We start from the raw sequence: 22106 nt of genomic DNA, 5'->3' as shown, positions 1-22106 counted from the left end.
TATTGATTGTTGTATTTTGAATACGGTGTATCGAAATGGTTCGGGGTCAACTCGTCATAAGAGTCAACTTGGATCACACGAACGGCATGTGATAATACCTGAATGGAATGGAATGGAACCATTCCATTTTGGAATGGTTCCAAATGGGAGTGGAACGGTTCCAAATTGGAGTGGAATGGTTCCAAATTGGAATGATTCCAAATTGGAAATTCCAAATTGGAAATTCCAAATTGGAATTTCCAGTACAGATGTCACAATTGAAAAAGGGGGCTTCTCCAAAATTTGTAGAATTTTGAAAAGTAGATGTTGTTGTTATTGCAAAGTTATTGCTCCATAGGCATACACATTTAATTCAAGCTGACAAGCTTTCTCAGGGGCACAGGGTTCATTCGTACTGTTTATGTAAGTACCATTTGATTTTGGGATGGCGGATTGCGATTCAGAGAATGAAAATTTGTTAATCAGTCAAGGAGCAAAAGATTATTAATTTTGCTTTAGTCTGAAACTGAAAGTTCCAGTTGATGAATTTTACATTAAGAAAACAGACTGACTTAGACTTTGGAAACAATCCTATCATGATGGAGGAAAAACTTGTTCACACAATATTTCCTCCCACCCCTTCCACAAATCACATGGTTCACCCCCTTTTAAAAGCTGTGTGCTATTTTTGTTAGGGGTGAACCATTTGATATCCTGGGGAGAGGGCTTTGAAGATTTTGGGGAGGGGGATTATTCAAAGAGGCTGCCTTTGAAAACAATTACTGCCAAGGATGGCAGAAAAAATAAAATGATTGCCCGCAGGAAAAAATAATGCACATACAGTTACTTTAAGTCTCTGCTTAAAATTTTTGGCACACCCTCTGGGCATCAAATTTTATAACTTCTGTAATTTTTGGCATGCTCTGGGCACATCAACTTATAATATCTTTAAATGTCGATAAGCCATGACATGCTTTTATCCTAATACCTGGAACAAACTTAATCACTAACAGCAGATAGTGGTTTTTTGACAGATTGATCCCTCCATGAGTTCTAATTTGTCTCCATCAGTAATAGTGTTGTAGTAAAGGATGTTTCTATTTTCTTTCCAACTTTCCAGCTTTCTGAAGCAGATCAGGTGCAGCCAACGAACAATGCACTTTTAAAGGGGTCCTTATTATAATAAGAGATATTGTTCAGGACAAATTTTTAATAATGTGAACTGTCTAATTTTAAGTCCATGAGGTAATTAATTAGCTTTTCATAGTTTGCCCCAAGTGAAAAGTTTTTGCCTTACCCTCCCATACTCAAAATTCATTTATACGAACTCCCCACACATTTTTGCTTGTTTCCCCTCCCCATTGTGAATTTTTTAAGCTCCCCTGCTCTGTAAAAACATTATCCGGTCCCAAGGCCAATCAACCAATATCTGCCCTGCCTGACAAAAAACTAAAATCTGCTCCCTGCGAGCAAAAATATGTCCCCTACCCAAGCAAAATTTAATCTTCCCCTCACCTCAAACTATTGCTCCCGGGATAGCTTTTTCAATTAATAGTTCCACTGGCTAAACCTGGCAAATGCTGTTTGCCTCAAGTTCCATGCAAATTTTGTGCTGGTTTAAATTTCTTTCCCTGGACTGTTTTTGCCATGTCATATGAAGAACAGCATCTTACACAAACAGAATGGCAAATATTGGCATTTTAGAGCGCCCATGTGCACAAGAAAAATTCTTTTGAATGGCGGAGTGAAAAAAAGATGTGCAAATGCACACAGACACAGCCGAAAATAAATAATTCCTGGTGAAGCAGGGACATAAAAGCGTCACACGGTCATCTTCCAAGCCCCCCTCAGAATATCAAATGGTCCAACCCTTAGGAAATTATCTTATGACGAAGCTCTTTGTGACCGATAATTCTTAAAGAGTAACTGATCCAAATCTTTAGTACAAACTTTGTGTTAATCACGAAGGGAGCGTTTTTCCACCTGTCTAAATCTGTTCTAAACTTAACAAAGTTTAGAAAATATACATTAAAAGTAACCTGTCCTTTAGACGTCTTCTCATCTGATTAATAATGTGATTTAGAAAAAGGAAAATGGCGACCATTGCTCAATGCTAAGCGGAAATATTCATTTCATTTCCTGCAGAACGTGTGTTATCTTCAGTTACAGAGTAAAGATCTACAGCGCAGGACTTCTCATTTCACAATCGTCATTTAAATCTTTTTCATCTCTTGTGTAATTTGGCGTGGTGATGATAAGACCATCATCTGATAAATGTGCAGGTGTCAAGGATTGTTGATAGCCAGGATTGCAGAGAGTTCAATTCATTGAATATACCTGCCTCTAACATAACTGCCAATAAATGTACAAGAAAGTATCTTGCTACCAATCACTCACTGAGTTTTTGCCAGTCAATCAGCATAGTGTGATGATGTGATTGCAGGGTCCAGGTTCACTAGCTTTGTGTGTGAGGCTAATGAATTAGACAGCATCTGCACCAATGGCCAGCTGGCCTACTTCCTGATTGCAGGTTATGTAACTATATCGAGAATCTTCATTCACACATCGCTGCTACTCGTAACATAATTTATTACAAAGAATGTGCAGGCTGAGGGCCAAAGTTGAGGAAGCTCAGAGAACCATGTGGTTTGTGTTGGGAAAAATAATATGTCAACAAGTTTGTAAATATACACAACCACCAATATGATAAAGTTACTACAGTGGCAATCAGAATATCACTTTGCTATTAAAGCGTGCAGCTTCTATTCTCTAGCCCCCAACACAGAGCGGTGGAACCTGGAATCTATAATTAAACTGTAGCAATAGTGGTTCATAATAGGATGTAGGTGGACAGTCTCTTCACCACCATGTCAAATTGTCACATTACACAATGGATAAAAAATGACAGAAACGATTCAAGATTGTGAAGTTGAAGTCCTTCAACGAAGATCACAATATTAAGCTTATATGCACAATCACTTTTTGAAGAGCGGGACGCCAGTTTATCACAATGAAATCAATATGAAAGTCTGCATGAATTTTGAAAAAGGTACAGAGCAAAATGTTATTATTCAGATCTTACGCTGCAATGTGTAATAACACACGTCGTGACATGAAAATTTCTGCTTAGAATGCAGGAGTAATAATTGTCATTTTAGCCATAATATTGAACAGACAAAAAGACACATAAAGTTAGCTTTACTTTGTCACATACAGTATTCTCTAAACTTTGTAAGTTTAGAACTGATTGACATGTGATTGATAAGAAATGTTGGTACTGGGAATAAATGATAGCAAAAGGGAGTATTGTGATGTGAGTGTAATTATAGTAGATTAATTGCTGAGGGACAGTTCAACACAATATTATTTCACATTAAATAAAGAAAAAAATTCCTCATGTTGGATGCGTCATTATATTGAAATATTTTTGTTTTCACAACACCCCTTCCTCTTTACAACACATTACAATACTGGGTAAATGTAAGACAATGGAAAGTTACTGCATGTTACAGTTACAGAAAGTACAACATAGGCATTACAATATGTTTGCTTGCTTAAGCACATCAATATGAATTAACTGCAATTTTTGGTACGTTTCATCAGCAACTGTGACCAGAGATGGTGAGAAGAAACTATCACAGGATTTAAGACAGGGTTCAGAGAGGTGAAAATAGACATTGCCCATGCCATAAATTTGTTCTTGGCCATCCCTGAAATACTTTCTTTTAGTCCTTCCAACAATAATAGATTTCTAGGAGCTGATGGTATCTTTCCATCCCCCTCTTTTAAGTTCCCTTACAGCCATATCATGTTTTGACTCGTTTGTCACAGTCTTCGAGTAAATGCACAACATAACTCCCATCACATGGATTTGGTAAACATGACCTTTTGCTGGCTTGGTCTGTCATCTTGTCAGATGTAGCAGCAGTTATCATATCATGCATATTAGACAAAAGATGAAACACTGAACAATACACTCTTGGGCATATAAGAACTTGGGTAGAATTTCTTTGAAATTCAGAAGTTCATGCCTAATTAAACAGATAAAAAACAGCAATGCACCTGTCGATAACACATATCATACAGATAACGAATTGGGATTTCCACACACTTGTTTGTAGAAGAGCTTTGACTATTTCATTTCTTCTTGAACTACAATGCCACAGAACAGACAAGGAGACACATTACACTGTAGTTTTACTTTTTGATTGAGAAATCTCTTTCCTGAAACCTTCTCTACGCTATGAACATGTCGAACAGATTTAGATTACCAGATGCTATTATTGCTCATAATTGCACTCTACAGAGATCAACGCATGTAGAACACTGAATAACACTGATTTTACGATTAACACAATCTTAATACTTTGTAGTTTAAGCCACCTGTCTCATTCCCTAGCCTCTAAACCTGGACCCTGTAATCATATGCTTGGACTTAGATAAACTACAGAACCATCTTAAGTTTAAATCTTAAATGAAATATCTAGCGATACTGAAAATGCACCTTACAAAATGTTATAATTCAGACTTTACACTGCACCTAGTGTACATATTCTGCAGGAAATGACATGAATATTTCCGCTTAGAATGGAGCAATAGTCGCCATTGTACTCTTGTCAAATCAAATACAGACAAGAAGACGTCTATCTAAAGGGTAGTTATAACTTGTAACATACATTTTGTAAACTTTGTAAAGTTTAGAACCGATAAAGGTTAGAGATGCTATCATTTAATAACTTGACCAAGTTGTAGTTCAATCGCGCAAATTCGCTGAGTCCTTGTATTCCCTTTACAGTATCCTTGCCTTCCATAGCCCTGATGGTCTCTGTAGTGTATTGCTATTTCCCTCCCACCCCTTCCATAGATCACATGGTTCTCCCCAAGTGGTAAAATTATATGCATGTTGTGTCTTTGTTAGTAAATTACCTTGTGACTAATAGCTCTCGAAATAGTCGCATGAGACATACAATTCTCAAAAAAAAAGTAATTTGTAAATTTTTAGTACAAACTTTGTGTTGATTACGAAACCAGTGTTTAATTTCCACCTGCCTATATCTGTTAATATGCACCTGTATGTACTGCAATAATTAACTGATAGCATCTCTAATCTCAATCGGTTCTAAACTTAACAAAGTTTAGAAAATACTTATGACAAAGTAAAGCTAACATTATGTGTCTTCTGGTCTGCTCAATATTATGGCTGAAATTGGTGATTGGTAGCAAGATACTTTCTTGGACATTTACAAGTATTGACACTTATGTTAGAGACAGGAAATCAACAATCCTTGACACCTGCAAATTCATCAGATGGCAGTTCTATCATCACAAAACCACGTTGATCGATTCAATATACCACATCATTAACCAAGGTAGAAAACGATGTGTGAAGTTGAACTCATTTTCCTTTATTTTGAAATCATCAGCTCCTAGAAATCTTGTTATTGTTGGAAGGACTAAAAGAAAGTATTTCAGGGATGGCCAAGAACAAATTGGTGGCATGGGCAATATCTATTTTCACCTCTCTGAACCCTGTCTTAAATCCTGTGATAGTTTCTTCTACCCATCTCTGGTCACAGTTCCTGATTAAACTGATAGAATTCCAGGTGCAAAATACAGTTCATCCACTATACTAAAGTTCATGTAATTGATTAAATTATGTAATGCCTGTTTTCTGGGGTCCCACGCTTAGCTTACATTCATATAGTCTAATGTTGCAGTTTAAAGTCCATCCTGTTGCTATGACGATGACAGTCTATCCAAATAGGAAAGCTACTTTACACACAGAGTTTTTCCAGACGATCCTCCTGGGTAGCAGTAATTGATTTGATGATAAACTGATACTGACACAAACATCTCCTTGGCTCTTCATATACAATCAGGGCACACAATAGTGATTCTTGATAGAATCATCCTGTACAAGTGTAACTGGTGGGGTAAAATTATCACATCATCACATAATGCTGATTGACTTGCAACAATTCAGTGAGTGATTGGTAGCAACTTGAGGTACTTTCTTGAACATTAATTGAATGTTATGTTAGAGAAGGAAATATTCAATAAATTGAACTCTGCGATCCTGGCTATCAACAATCCTTGACACATGCACATTTATCAGATGGTGGTCTTATCATCACCGTGTCGTATTACACAATAGATGATAAAGACTTAAATGACTCACGATTGTAAAATAAGAAGACCTGCACTGTAGATCAGAATATCATGCAAAAATTACTTTTTGAAGGAAGATGGTCACTACTTTATCTCGATGAAATGCATAAGCAAGTCTGCATAATTTAGAAAAGGTACCTTGCAAAATGTTATAATTCAGACTTTACTCTGCAGGAAATGAAAGAAACATTTCTGCTTAGAGTGGAGCAACGATCTCCATTTTAATCTTTCTGAATCATATTATTTAACATATAAGAATACGTTTTATTTTGTAATGTATCTTTTCTAAACTATGTAATTAGACATGCTATCATTTAATTATTTCAGTATATACTAGTGCATATTACTGATTTACACAGGTGGAAAAACACTGATTTTGCGATTAACAGACGTGTGTACTAAGGATTTGTATCAGTTACTCTTTAAGAATTATCAGTCATACAAAACTGTTACAAGGGCTGATTGTCATAAGATACGTTACTATACTAAGGGTTGGACCATTTGATATTCTGTTGGGCCTTGGAACATTGACTCTGGGATGTTTATTTTTTTGTCCCCACTTAACCAGGATTTTTTTTGATTGTGTATATGTGAATTTGGGCAGGATTTTTTTCTTGTGCACATGGGCGATTTAAAGTGCCAATATTTGCTATTGTTTCTGTTACGATGTTGTTCTTCATATGACATGAAAAAAGTACTGGGAGAGAACTTTAAACCAGCACAAAGTTTACATGGAAATATAGGCAAACAGCATCTGCTTCAGAATGCTGGAAACTTGGAAAGAAAACAGAAGCATCCTTTAACACAGCAAAATTACTGAGGGAGATAATAAAAAGTCACTGAGGTCTCTATCTGTAAGAAAACTACAACCTGCTGTTAGTAATAAGGTTTGTTCCGGGTAGCAGGCTAAAAGCATGTCATGGCATATGGACATTGAAAGATACTATAAAATTGGTGCACCCAAGGCATGCCAAAAATTACAAATATTATAAAATGCTGTGCCAAATATTTTAAGCAGAAACTTGAGACTTAAAGTAACTGTATGTGCACAATTTTTTCCTTCGTATCTGCTAGCAATCTTTTTATTTTCTGACAATTTTTGGCGGAAAGTTTTTTCAAAGGTAACCTTTCGGAATAATTCCCCCTCCCCCCAATCTTCCAAGCCCTCCCCAAGGATATCAAATGGTCTACCCCTAACAAAGATACCACACACACACACACAGAACTATTCAAAGAGGAGAACCATGTGATTGCAGAAGGGTAAGGAGGAAATATTATGTGAACAAGTTTTTTTTCCCAATCATGGTAGGTTTGTGTTTCCAAAGTCTTAGTCAGCCTGTTTTCTTGATGTAAAATTCAACTGCTGGAACTTTCAGGTTTAAAATATGCAAAATCAATAAAATTTTTGCTCTTTGAGTGATTAAAACATTTTCAATCTCTGAATCCCCACCTCCAAACCAAATGGTTCTTACCTAAACAGTAAGAATGACCACTCTGCCCCTTAGAAAGCCTGTCAACATGAATTAACTGTAAATGCCGATCAAGCAATAACTTTGCAACAACAACATCTACTTTTCAAAATTGTACAAATTTTAGAGAAGCCCCCTTTTTCAATTGTGATATCTGTACTGGAAATTCCAATTTGGAATTTCCAATTTGGAATTTCCAATTTGGAATCACTCCAATTTGGAACCATTCCATTCCAATTTGGAACCATTCCAAAATGGAATGGTTCCATTCCATTCCAGGTATTATCACATGCCGACACGAACACGGTAGCTTTGGATATAAAATAACCCGACTCCCAGCTAACACGGCGATTGCATTGATTTCAATAGACTCGGCTGTGTTATCTCTCAAGGAAAATGCCCTAGTTAATATTTACTCCATTTTGTTTGATCGACCCCCCTCCTCTTAAAGTAGTATGCGCCTCAAAAGTGAAAGACCTAAACTTTCACGCAGACTTTCCTTGAGGAATTTTTCAACCGTTGTCTTTAAAAGATAGTCGAGGAGACCTTTATCGCATATCATTTGCATATCATTGTCTGCTACATGGACTGTGTGCCCAAAGGGCAGACACTCAGACTTTCCTCGAGGAATTTTTCAACCGTTGTCTTTAAAAATCAAGAATAGAAATAGGGAGTCACCATGCAAATTTTAGTCCTAGAGAAACAAATTACTCAAGATTTACCGAAAATTGAAATTCAAAATGGCCGCCATCCCTGTGTTAACTGTATGGAGAAAAATGAAATTTTGGCTTTTCTGAAAACAAAGACGGTGAAATTTTTTTCTTACTCCAGGAGCTTTAAACTGATCCCCTACAAGTGGTAGATCAGAAAAGAATTGTTACAAGATACAAGTTTAATGGTCCAAATATCTGCCCCGAGTCAAATTCTACCTTAAACCGTCTTTATGCATTAAACCAGGATATTTGTACCACTATTTGCGTACCAGAGAAAATGCCATGAAAGGTTAGGCATTTGGAAGTGACGGCTTGTCAACACCGCCTGTATGTACACATACAGCCACGCTGAAATTATGGCTTGAATCCACGATTTTCAACTAAATAGTAATACTAATTGATATACATTGATATAGACATGTGCCATTTAGGAAGACAATAGTCTCACAATATTAATGCCACCTGAGGGATTCAGATGGTGACAATCACACACTGTTTTGCCCTCTAAAATAAAAACAGCATGCTTTAAATGACACAGTCGTTACACAGTAGTTAGTCTCTCCTCCATACACTCATGCAGGTCACTGTATGTTGTAGATTAACACTATGATGATAATCATGGTTGCCGGGAGAGAGACCGAATCACGTTCCTATGAAATACATTAATGCGGAAATATTTTCGATTATCCTAAATCCAAATCGGCAATAGCAGAAGTGAAGATTCCGAGGAACAACGTATTAATGTCGCCTGACCTCGAAACGAGAAATGGAAACAGAAGACAGTCAACATAAAGAAAATAACGTTATTTCATTGTAAGACTAGGTACAAAAAGGTAACATGTAAACAGGATTAAAAATGAAGGTACAAATTAAAATTAACACCTTTGCTGATCATCTTATAAAATGAAGTATTCATCCATGGAGACAAATGGCACGCCAGTTGCATAACATTGAGTTAAAGGATGGCCTTCATCCAATCGAGGAGAATTATAATTAAAATTAAAATTAAAATTGACATAGAAAATTTTGCAGTAAATTAATTTTGTTGTCCTTCTTAATTCCTTCTTTCACTATTATTTGTATCCAGCTTGCTGTTTAAGTTTTGTTTTCTATCATGTGATAAATCCATTGCCATACTGTTCACTCCTCAGGCAAACATCAGGGGTCATCTGTGCTCGAATAAAGCACGCCCTCTACGACCAGGATTTCATTGACCCGAAATTGCCCTGTCCCAAAGTTTACCCCTGCGATTTACGGCACGTTTTAAGTTCTTCCAGCAGAACTGAATGTTCGCCGGGTGCGGGCGGAATGACAGAATGACCCAAAACTTTGGCACTGCAGCCAATGTGTGATCTGATTCTTTCTCTGTACATGAGACCTATGTCTATGTCTATGATCTTTTGTCCACGTATTAAAATCGCGCGAGGCGAGGCGGCATTCGCGGCAACAACAAGTGCAAAGGTCAGCGATGTCTCCTTGTTCAAGTTTGCATCATGGGCTGTACTTGTTTAGATGAACTTGCTGCATACCGCGGTGTGTCATGTAGGGTTTAGGCCTTATTGAAAGTTCATAGGGTGAACGATCTGCCTTAAACCTTTGGACATACTCTATATCCGCTTTGGTGGTCAAAGAACCGTAAAACGTCAACTTTGTCGTAAACCATAAACCTTCGCATCGGTGGTTAGTTATCAGCTCAAGCAGAATGTACAACGCGGACTTCAAGTCGTTCACGCTCTCAAATGTTGCCGGTACACTGGTGGTGTTGGCAGTGGTCGTCCAAGTCGTTGTATCGTTGATGAGACTCGTCAACCAACGTAGGCGGAGCGAGAAGGCGTTCGAGGCATTCTTCTCTATTAAGAGACATCCGCTGTTAGGTAACCTGGATCAGGTAAGGGGTCAACAAACTTTTCTTTCCTAGTCGGACCCAACATAAAATTGATCCGCACCAGCGCTTTTAATGTTACTGTAAACAATGATTGTGCAGTCTGCCAGGACAAGCAGGGTACAAAGAAAATCAAAGTGCGTGACTAGTCAACGCTTGCCTTTTACAATGATCATCATCATGTAATCTGTGTTGACTGTTGTTTGGGGGTTTTACTCCACCCCGACTCCACCGCCTCTATTCATGTGTATGTTAATTGTGTCCATTAAATAACAACACTCCTTGCGGTGATCTCTCCATAGCCATTTGACCTTTGTAACTCCGCTGTTTATCACATACTTGATGAATGGAATGTAACACGCACCATAGATTTACAGTAGAACGCGCCTTGGGGACAGATATTTAGACTCTCAAACTTTTCCAGTTCTCTTCCGATCCCCTACAACTTGTGGGAGTTGATTCTGAAGCCCCAGGAACATGGAGGTAGAAAGCAAGTCTTTCTTTCTTTCTTTCTTTCTGCCCCATGCTTGGAGTATGAAACACTTTAACTGTCTTTTTTATTGATTCCTCGAGGAAATTTTTAGCAAACTTTTAATTATTTCACGTTCGAGGCGCATACTACCTTAATAGTAACTTCCTGCTGAGTAGCCGGCCGCACAGTCTACTACCTGACTTGTCGACCGAAACTGGCCTGGAACTCGCCTCGACTTGACAACTTTTGGATTTAAAAATGATAGAATTACATAATTAAAAAAAAATTAGAGGGATCCCGCGTTTACGCTAAAAACTACACAAGAAATTAATTTAAGTATGCGGCCTGCTATGTCATCATCAAGTTATCATCGAATCCTTTAACGAGAGTTAAAGGTATACGGTCACCTGCAATCTCAATATGCCTATATATATGGTCAAAGCGGCGTTCCTTGGTATTCAAAATGCCAATGTGAGGGCGCTGTTTTTAAAAAGCGGCCATCCGCTTAAAATCTCTGATTGGTTAGATATTCTCTTTCCATGGTAACTGTGGCAAAATTGGAATAGGTGACAGTGTACTTTTAAGCTCGTCGATACATCAGTCATGTAACAATGTTGGGATGATGTGCGGCGTGTCGTAATATCATTCATGTCATCGTCTCGTAAGCTGTTATCCAATGGGGTGGCTGAATCTTACCGTTGTAATGAAATAAAACAAATAGACTCCCTAAGTTGCAATGAATAGTCACAATCGACCAATCAGGCTGCACATCAGCAGGCAATGTTATCTTCTTGCGTTTGAATGTTGTGCAGTTCACCAATGACGAAGAGGGCTTTCAGCATGGAGAGGAAGTTCTTAAAGACGTTGAGTATGCTACGCAGTTCTGGAATGGTCCGTTTGTTTGCTGTTTGATTTGTTTTCACCCAGCCACAGTAAAAGCAATACTCTCAACACAAGGTTGGTGAAATTTGTCAGTGTATCGAGTGTTATCATGAACATAGACTTGAGATCTGACGTCTGCCTCCATGTCTCAGATGTTATTGAAAATTCTGAGGAAAGCTTGTGTGTATATGCTTTGGTGTTAATATTTATGATGGAGTGGTGTGATCATGTGATGCCCGGTACTCGCTGATGCAAAACTTGCTTATCTCGAATACAATACGATATATTATTTAAGTGAATTTCGAAAGTGCTTTGGTGATAAGAAAAACGTTTCTGGCGATAGAAAATAAAGCCACTTGCATTCATTACAAACGTTCTCCTTCGATAAATTTTGCAACAATTTAACCCAATACGACGTTCATTTTGCCACAGTCAACATCGTCAGTGTCGCTGTGCTCCTATTGAAAAACTCACCCGTACACTGATTGCTTGAATATTCTTATATTGCCTTTACCACATTTATTTATCGTCGATTAAAGCGCAGTGGTCGTCGCGCGCTGCGCGTGCGCTATTTTTTTGTTGATAAACATGAATTTTTGTAAACATAAGTCTTCTCAACTTCAATCTGAGTGAGATGGGAGCGGTCCCCACTTTGTTAACGCCTTTGTAAGACTCAACATCATGCAATAGTAAAATATTAAGATCGGAAACGAACTTCAGTGGTGTATTTCTATTTATAAACTCATGTAAGGCTACGAACATTGAGACACTACACTCGGCACATATGTCGCTGAGTTTACTGCACGCAGTCACAGTGAACAAATGGGTTTGATCGCGCGCGGTCACGCTGGTTGTACACAATGCTATGTACAGTACAGTAAAATACATCACTAAAATGATCAACAGTATATATATATATATATATATATATATATATATATATATATATATATATATATATATATATATTATATTATATATATATGTGTGTGTGTGTGTGTGTGTAGACTAGCAACAAGCACATCGCCTAATACAAAAATTACACTCAAGAGCATGATCGGCAAGCCAGAGCAGGGCACGGGAGATGCCGTTGCTTCGATAAGGGAGACGGTCACCGCGTTGACGTACACGGATATAAGAGAATCCGGTCCCACAACCTACCGGCCCCGCGACGACTTGGCCAACGACCCACTGTTGATCACCATTTCTAACTTCTTCTAGTAATACGTGGCAAGAAATAGTCAAATGACAGGAAACAATAGACAAAACGAGCGAGTTTTCGCGGCATTTGGCAGGAAAATTGCACGGCTACACATAAGGACATATCGAGAGATCCTGTGCACGGTCATGGCAGTGATCCAACGGCTAGCTAGTGTTGGCCTACCGGTGCTATGGAAACTTCGTTGTTGTACCTCCTGATTGCCGGGTAGGTCTGAATCCCCTTTCAAATGAGATAACCCCCCCCCCCCCCCACATAGCAAGGAGACCTATGAAAGGTCCTTCGCTTGACTTGATACCTGTGCTCGGAATTCTCGTTTGCATCCCCCCAACGGGGTAAACCTCGTAGTGGAGTTGGATTCTCCACAGCCGAGTGTAGAGCGCCATATACCTGGTTCTCTTGACACGGACGTTCATGCAGACCACGGAACATATGCTTCTTGCCGCAGCGGGCATTGCTCTGCCAGCTGTAGATTTCTGTAGCTTGCGTTATTGTCAATTGTACTCCTGTTTGGCCTCTTGAAATGAAAGCTCTCGTTCTTGCAAGCGATGTCGTAGACTAGAGCCCGGTCATTGATAGTCTGTTGGCATATACATGGCTCGAGCGATCAACAGTAGCCGAGCCCCATGCAACTGATTTAAGAAAATCATGATCAAATGTGATCTTAATCCAGCGTGTAATTATTATATTGGTAAGTTTGTATGCATGTGACAAATCAGCCGCCATTTAACAAGCGGCAATAATCAACCCGTAACGTATAGTGCGGCATTCTTGGATATGTTGACAACAGGGGGCGTACGCAGCGTGACGACCACTGCGCTTTAAACTGCACAGAACATAGTGATAGGTTTTTTCTCCGTACAGTTTGCACGGGTCGGTACAACGAATCCCTACACTGAAAGTGTTGGAGTTATTTTTTATCGCCAGAAATGTTTTATTCATCACCCTAGCACCGTGTAGCCCAAAGCTACTTTGAAATTCACAATAATTCAAATAAAGTGCAATTGGTTTTTGTATTTTTTTCATCAGAGCCCAAGGATGAATTAACCTATGGAATGGTCAAACCATGGCTAGGTGATGGATTGCTCCTCAGCAAAGGAAGCAAATGGTTCCGGAATCGCCGATTGCTGACTCCGGGATTCCATTTTGATATTTTGAAGCCGTACGTCCAGGTGTTCAATGAATGCACACACACTATGCTGGTAAGATGTTATCCTTCCCTTGTCAAAATGCGCTGCGTCTGACGCTTTGCTCATATTTTTTTCAATGATCTTAAAAATAACCGTTTTGCTCGTACTTTAAATGATTATATTGAAGATCATGTACCCCATACCTATCATACCCGCTCTAAGACTAAGGGAAATCTCCCTATACCAAAAGTGAAGCTTACAATCAGTCAACATAATGCTGCAATAAAACATTGGAATTCCCTTCCACATATTATCAAAAACTTAACAAATCGCATTCCTTCAAGACGCAACTCAAGAAATATCTGCTAGACATAAATTGACATTACATAGTCTCATTTATTTTCGACTCTGTACTCCCTTTAACTAACTTATATTTCCATTCAGTATTTTCTCCCTCCCACTCGATGTACTTATGTTGTGTGCTTGTTTCATTTATTTATCTTAAATGCTTCGTCACTTTAAAGTCATGTTGTATTATTCCTTATTATCAGTATATTTGGGCCATGGACTTGACTAGTTTGTAAGAACTATTTCCATGGTCCTCACCAGGGATGTTAAAACATTTTGATGACAAACACTGTTGTAACTTGCTATTACCATTATTTATTTCTATTCTTTCACTGTACGATGTGTCTTGTAACCTTTCCCCTGGTGAAATAAACAAACACAAATATACTACTTTGATGTGGTAATAATTTGCTTCCTCCGCAAGAAAACTTGCATATTCGCAAACTTTAAGTCAGTGTCGTCACTCTTGAAAATAACTGCAAAAAGTGTCATTCATTTAGGTTGGCTATACACATTGTTTGATTAATTTATTCAAATTTTGTAAAATGTTCGCTTCATGCCTGCAGGAAATTAGCTAAGATAGTTATCCGTAGAAAAACTTTAGTAACTATGCGGGAAGGTGCATCAAATGCTGATAAGAAAGGATGACCTGTCGTAGGTATTGGAATAGTTAACCCCGGACATGAAGCACCTACATACAGTTGCAATAGACCATGTTCCGAACCGCGCGAGACATTCCGAGATATCGCGAGAATATGTCGTTCGCATTGGACGTGTTATCGCAACACAGGACAAACTGCGTAAAACAGGACAAGTCGCTAATTACGTTAAACACTGCATAAAATATATGAAGTTGCAATCTTTGCTCAGTTCTGCACTTTTTCTAGTACCATACAAAGTTTGACTTGTACTACGCTGAAAACCTGTTTCTACGGGCATTTATTAAAGTCTCGCGAGATCTCGCAATCAGCGGAATATCGTCTATTATATTTAGGGATATAGGGTTAGGGTGAGTGTTTGGTGGTAAAGTGTCCAATGTATCTGTAGTGATATCGGTTGAATACTTTTTTGTAGCTCTCTTTTTTATTCTCTTGCAGGACAAATGGGCAAAGATTTGTGACAAAGGCTCCCTGGAAATGTTCGAGCACGTCAGCTTATTGACCTTGGACAGTCTATTGAAATGTATCTTCAGTCAAGATAGCCACTGTCAAATCATGACGTATGTAAGAATACCTTAACTTGTACACCCTTTCACCACAATGGTTTGCCCAATATTCATTATCATCTATGGCACCTGCGGGTATCATTACACAGAATAGGGGTGGGGCAGATGAAAGCAAAATCGTTCAATACTATTTTATGGTATGAACTCAGAAAGCCATGTAGTACGTAATGACCAATTTCATACATTAGCAAATATCATCATAGCCCGTATTCACCGTCAAGGTGTTTGGACATTTCAGTTCAATAATTGCAATGCTTTTTGCCTCTTTCTCCTCATCGTAGTTGAGCCGAGTGTTGTACATATTTTTCAGAGTGGTTTAGTGACTATTTGCTAGCTGTTTGTTTAAAATTACCTTCTATATGTAGACTGATAAAAAAATATTTATGGCTTGTATCATGAGATTGTACGTTGTACAAATGTTGGTTCAATGAAAAGTTTGAACAAAATAAAATACCAAGTTGGATTCGCTGATTCACATTGCAATGTTCACACATGTCAGTTGCATAAAGTTGTAATTTTTCCCCTTTTCATCGTATATCCATTTATCAGCTGGGCATAGTGACTGTTTCTTACCTTATATCTTGCAATTACCTGGTACAGATAGAACAATATCAAATATTGACTTTATCATGATGTTGTAAAATGCAGAAAGCTTAAGGAGTGTTCACACCGAAAGGAGATTCTTTAATCAAACCTGGTGTCAGTTTGAATTAAGTAATTGCAATCGACTAAACTTAATATACATTTTGATAAGAATTGTGAAGTACATAAAAAAAACAAAAAAAACAACAACAGAGTATCTCACACGTCACCTGTAACAGGTGCAACGAGTATAGAATGTTAATTTCTTAATCTCTTTAAAACACTTCAGAAAGTGATATCTTGTGTGACAATGATGAAATATAATACCGTCTGATATCTTGAAATGTTTGTTATTTGGCTTATGACAACCACCACTGAGATCAAACCATTTCTTAATCCATTGTTGTCATTTCTTTAAATTCCAGGGAGCAGCATCCATACATAAAAGCTGTCTACCAACTGACCAAGATGATCGATGACCGAGCTCGCTTCCCGCCATTTTACAGTGATTTAATCTACCACCTCAGCTACAGTGGCTACAAGTGGAGGAAAAACACTAAGATTGTGCATCAGTATTCCAAAAACGTTATTGAACAAAGGAAAGAGGCTCTGAGAGGAGAGAAAGGGAAAAGAATAGACAATTCCAGGAAATATATAGACTTCCTCGACATATTACTGGCAGCAAAGGTTAGTGTTAATTTTATTTACAAAAAATAATACAATGAAGGGCAACTTTATACGCAGTTTTCTTTGAAAATTGACCGTATGTAGTGAGAGTCTGAAATGAGCTCTTTGGCGCCATTGTAAATGTGAAAATTTTCTATTCTTTTCTCTTTTTCTCCTTACAAGTCGACTGATTCTAGAATATCGTACTCATTGATGCTAAATGTACAAGACAACTCTAACCGTCAATGTAGTTCCCTTTTACATTCTAATTCGTTTTTCAAAATGAGATCATGCTAATAGCAATCAATCAATCAATCAATTTCTTCACTCACTTGCTCATTCATTCATTTATTCGAGACGTTGAAACACTTTCTACCAAATTAACTTACTGAATTATAAAATAATGAATTAATAAATCAATTCACTAACTGAATAATTAATCTATTGACTAATTAGTAATTCAATTTATTTATTAATTGATTAATTAGTAAGCTATTTCGCAGAAAGTGTTTCGTAACATCTCATGAAGGAAAATAATAGTTGCAACGCAATACTTTGAAGTGTGGCTGTTCAGTACAAAATTCCCGCATGGGGTCACAGGTCACAGAGGGTCAAGGTTCAAAATGTTAACGTGTTCACCCATAATACCCAGTTAACAGATACACAATCACTATTGAAAACAATGTTTATCCAAACTATGGCGGCGAAAAGATTAACCCCTCTATGCCTTTGACGCAATAGGATGAAGACGGCAAAGGTCTGACAGATCAGGAGATACGAGACGAAGTGGACACGTTTATGTTTGAAGGTCACGATACGACAGCCAGTGGCATATCGTGGTGTCTCTACAACCTGGCAAAAAATCCAGAACATCAACAGAAATGTCGCGAAGAGATTGATGAAGTGTTAAGTGGAAAGGAAGAAGATGTTATTGACTGGTATGTCCGCGGTGTATGAATGTTTTATATTTTTGGCAGGATTGTAACACTAACCGGACGATTGTGATTACAGTCAAACCTAAAAATAGCTCGATTTTTCTTGTTCTTAGATGTTCCTTCTTCCTCCGTTGACTTTTCCCAGCCATCTATGAAAACAAAGTATCCGAAAGGGTAAAGGCAGAATTGTTTCTTAATTTTATTTTAATTAGAAGATGCTAAAGATAATTCGTCGAAAGAGCCAAATTTTCCCTTGGTTTCTGTGCTTGTGTACCAGTACAGTTCAATCAATTCTCTTCTGATTCTTGTTTTTTTCAGTATGTAGTACACATCAATAACAAATAAGTTATTAAGCCTGGTTTCGTGATGGGCAATTACACCGAATCGTAAGACTTGCCAGTTTTAACAAAATTGCAGATTTCATCATAATTTCAATATTAATTTGCATTTATCGAATACATCATAGGCATTAGAAGAGAGATATGTAGGTTCAAATATACAAAAAACAAACAGAGTTTATTTGACCTTCCTTTTTAACTTTGTCAAAGCTAACAGCTTAATCCCTCGGATTTAGACGTTTCTCCTCCACGATTTTTTTACATAGTGCAAAAGATAAAACAGGCTTCAGTGTTTTCTCACGCTGATGTAAAATGTTTGATTATCTCTCTACAACAGGGATGACATTAGCAAGTTAAATTACTTGACTCTGTGTATCAAGGAAAGCATGAGGGTTCATCCACCTGTACCTTTCATTGGACGACGCCTTACAAAACCTTTGAATGTCTCAGAGCTTGGCGTCACAATACCTGCCGGTAAGCCTAACCCAATCAATACAAATGGTGATTTTCAAATTGTATTACAATTATAATAACATTTGATTGCATCATGGACAGGCTTTGATTGCACATTAATGAGTTTGTGTGAGTACACTGTGATAATACTTTTTACTCCCTTGATATTACAATATATGTTATTTAAATATGCTGATAGTTTCATGTTATCACTCAATAGAGCGCATCACGACGCATAGTGAAGACTATATGTCAAACAGATCATCATATTGTCCCAATCTTGAATCTCTCTACTGAATACCATCACTTATTACCATTGTGTCCCTTTTTTTTCGACTGAAAGTAATATCCGCCTGGGGAAAGTTTTTCGATTCATTTTGTGTCTAGCAATTATGGGACCTGATTTGAAGTTCATTGCGTCAGTACAGGTTTTAAACCGGATATTTAATGTTCCCAATAAATTTAGCACAGGGACGGTAGCCATTTAAAATAAGAGTCGGTAAATATTTGCTCTGATGTCTATTCTTAATATCGGACGGGAACGGTTTAAAGTTTCCTGAAGAAATTTTGATCGAAAGTTTAAATCATTTAATTTTTAGTCGCCAACTACCTTAAAACATACTATATTCGAATGTGATTTTGTTTATGTTCTCTCCATTCTATACTTCAAAGATTTGTGTGCATTTTTACGACGTGTTAGCAAATCCCGAGGAGCAAAGCCAGAAAGTACAACTTCTTCTCTTGGCCTAGTACCTGTTTATCAGTACTTTGGTTATGCAAATGTAAAATCAATATGCTCAATATGTTTAGATATATTCATAGTGTCACCATCAACATCATCAGTATAACCATCAACATCATCATCATCAACAACACCAACAACAACACATATATAAGCAACAAAGGAAATGTTCTCACAGAGAACGCCCTCCAGCGACAAACCATCCGATCTTTTTAACAGACAACAATGCTTTGGTTAAAATGCAGTTTTGTCTACTGCAGGTGAATGGATCGGTGTGTCCTTCATGGCTTTGCACACAAACAGATTTGTCTGGGATGACCCTGAGAAGTTTGATCCGCTGAGGTTCACTGCCGAAAATTCTCAAATACGATCTCCGTATGCATATGTGCCTTTCTCAGCTGGACCACGGTAAGTCTGAATTAAAGGTGAAATAGCCGTTGTTTCCAATCGTATAGCTACTGTTCCCTAAATTTTAATGGAACACCAAGGATTATGCTTTACATGCAGTGAGATCTTTAACTGGAACTTCTTTGCAGTTCAGTAAATTATGGCATTTGGTGTATCTTCGTATCAGTGTATCCGTGTATTTCTGATTCACAAATTGTTGTCAAATGTTTTCTCATACCATGAGTAATTACGTTATAATTTCTGGCTATCGCAACTTTTATTGTTGGTTATCAAATCGCCATTTCCTAGCTTGATCTGTTCAGTGATGGTTATGTAAGTGATTTTTACTGATCTTAACACAGGAATTCTTTGCCTTGACTTTGAAATTGAGCGTTCTTTTTCCATCTATAGAAATTGCATTGGTCAGAACTTTGCCATGAATGAGATGAGAGTTGCAGTTGCCTTGATATTGAGAAGATTCGAATTGTCCCTTGATGAGAGTGTACCTGCAAGGCGAGTTACATCACTCGTGATGAGAGCTGAGAATGGGCTGCGACTCTTTGTCAAATCAAGATCTGATTCCCATAAAAATGTCTAAAACTTTAGTTCAGCCCTGACTGGACCCGTTTGTGACCTTTGATATCGTGCGTTAGGTCAATGGAGCTAGAAGGATTAAGGAAACAGAGATAGTTGTGTCCCATCGTACAACCTTTTGAGACACAATCTCTCTGACAGTATTCTTCATTTAATTAATTAATTGACATAATTTATGACTGATGAAACTATACGCAGAAAGCCAGTGAATATCAACAGCAAGAATCTGGTAAACATGGTGATATAATTTAGTCAAACATTCTTTGCCGAATCATAAAATCAAGAATTTTAACATGTTACTCAAACTCATTACCTGGTACGCGTTGCTTCTTCGTGTGTAGCTTATCAAGTTTATATTTAGCTCACTCTATGTATCGATTTTCCTGGTTACTAGCACTGCTGCACCTTGTAAGGTTTACTCTGCTCTTTATTTACACATTACTGAGTGCAATTTTTAAAACTAATTCCATTCTAAAATTGCCGTTGATACTACCTTTAGAGCTCTTAGTTATGTAAATGTTGCTCCGACAGGAATTTGAATGAAGCTGAATATTAAGACAAAGAGAATTATCGTCGATTTTCGTAAAAATCCATTAGAGATCAGTCCACTATTCCTAAACGATTCTGAAGTGCAGGTTGTGATTTGTTGACATTCCTTGGTGCCTATCTCCCTGCCGATTTGAAATGGGAAACAATATAGACTGTATAGCTGGGATATCACAGCGCCCATTGTTCATTCTCGAACGATTGAGAAATGTTCACGTTAGTTAGAAAATGTTGGTTGATTTTTATGGAGCGGTATTTGAGTGTCTTAATAATGTCACTCTCTCCGGTATAATGGTAATATCACAATTGATGATAATAATCGCCTAAATCGGAAATTTCGTCACTGCTAGTAAAATCATCGAATGCATTTTCCAAGAGTTAGACAATCATTACAGGGATCGAGTGTTCAAACAAATCCATGGCCGCAACGCGTCGGTTGAACTTTTCGTGTGCAGCTTTTTTCATATTTTTGTTTTGAAATTATAAATTGCATCCAGTATTCTTCTCCCTGTGATTCTTCTTCATTATCATTGTTTCATTCCTCGCAAAACCAAGACACATTTCATTGTGTGTGTGTCATTTTATGTGCTGGCTATCTGCCAGCCTGCCCGGTTAAGGTTATGTATTATAATTAAATTTTACCTACCCGATTCTACCGGCCGGGTGAAAATGGTTGCCCATTTTGGTGTGCTGAGGTAGCATGTATCGAGAATATACTATGTTAAACAACATTCTCGGGCTAGTACTCATTATCCTGGGCTGATAACTTTCGAAATTATCTGTCTGGAATCTTGTCGATATTTGCAATAAATCTCTTACTCTTGCAATGGATTGTGTGATTGTTATATATTATCTTCTTAAATAATTGTCAAAGATATTCAAAAGCCTGCCTGTAGCGGAATAATGGTTGACGTAACATTCAATTTCTTCACATTGCAAGGCTTGATTTAAATAGATAATCATTATTTGTTCATTTAGCCTTAAGGCTTGATAACTGGCATATGTTCTGAGTAATCTCTTACCATTTTATCGATGACACTCTTGCTGTATATACTTACATATGCCGTCCCTCAAGGAACGGCACAATTTTACCTCGCTACCAAGGTCATTTAACTCCATTTTCTGAGTTACCTGACGTGTTAATGTTTTGTTCACAGTTTGAGAATGCCATGTCAAATTATGATTTCCTGGACTTACTTATGAAAGCTCATTGTTTGATATAAGGGACAATGCATCTGACAAACGTTTGCAACTTTGATCGTGCTTAAAGTAAATAAATTCATTTTGTAAAAGGAATGTCACCTATCTTCCTTTTGTATCAGTTGCCTTATGTGAATATTTACAGCAATGATAGAGATATAACTTCTTTAGCTTTC

General features: G+C 37.7%; 1 protein-coding gene across 1 annotated transcript; it reads left to right on the top strand.

Moving 5' to 3' along the window:
• The first annotated feature begins 9730 nt into the window (after positions 1 to 9730).
• On the top strand, positions 9731 to 21557 carry LOC139127990 (ultra-long-chain fatty acid omega-hydroxylase-like). Its single transcript, XM_070693851.1, has 9 exons — positions 9731 to 10217; positions 11496 to 11640; positions 13814 to 13986; positions 15360 to 15481; positions 16495 to 16756; positions 17477 to 17673; positions 18346 to 18482; positions 19464 to 19611; positions 20002 to 21557. The coding sequence occupies exons 1-9, from the start codon at positions 10032 to 10034 to the stop codon at positions 20186 to 20188; spliced, it is 1557 nt and encodes a 518-aa protein (XP_070549952.1). The 5' UTR covers positions 9731 to 10031; the 3' UTR covers positions 20189 to 21557.
• Positions 21558 to 22106: the final 549 nt, after the last annotated feature.

This window comes from Ptychodera flava, unplaced genomic scaffold, assembly GCF_041260155.1.
Source record: "Ptychodera flava strain L36383 unplaced genomic scaffold, AS_Pfla_20210202 Scaffold_41__1_contigs__length_1339820_pilon, whole genome shotgun sequence".
NCBI classification, from domain to species: Eukaryota; Metazoa; Hemichordata; class Enteropneusta; family Ptychoderidae; genus Ptychodera; species Ptychodera flava.
Note: the sequence above shows the minus strand (reverse complement) of the source record. Positions and strands in the feature narration are given on the sequence as shown.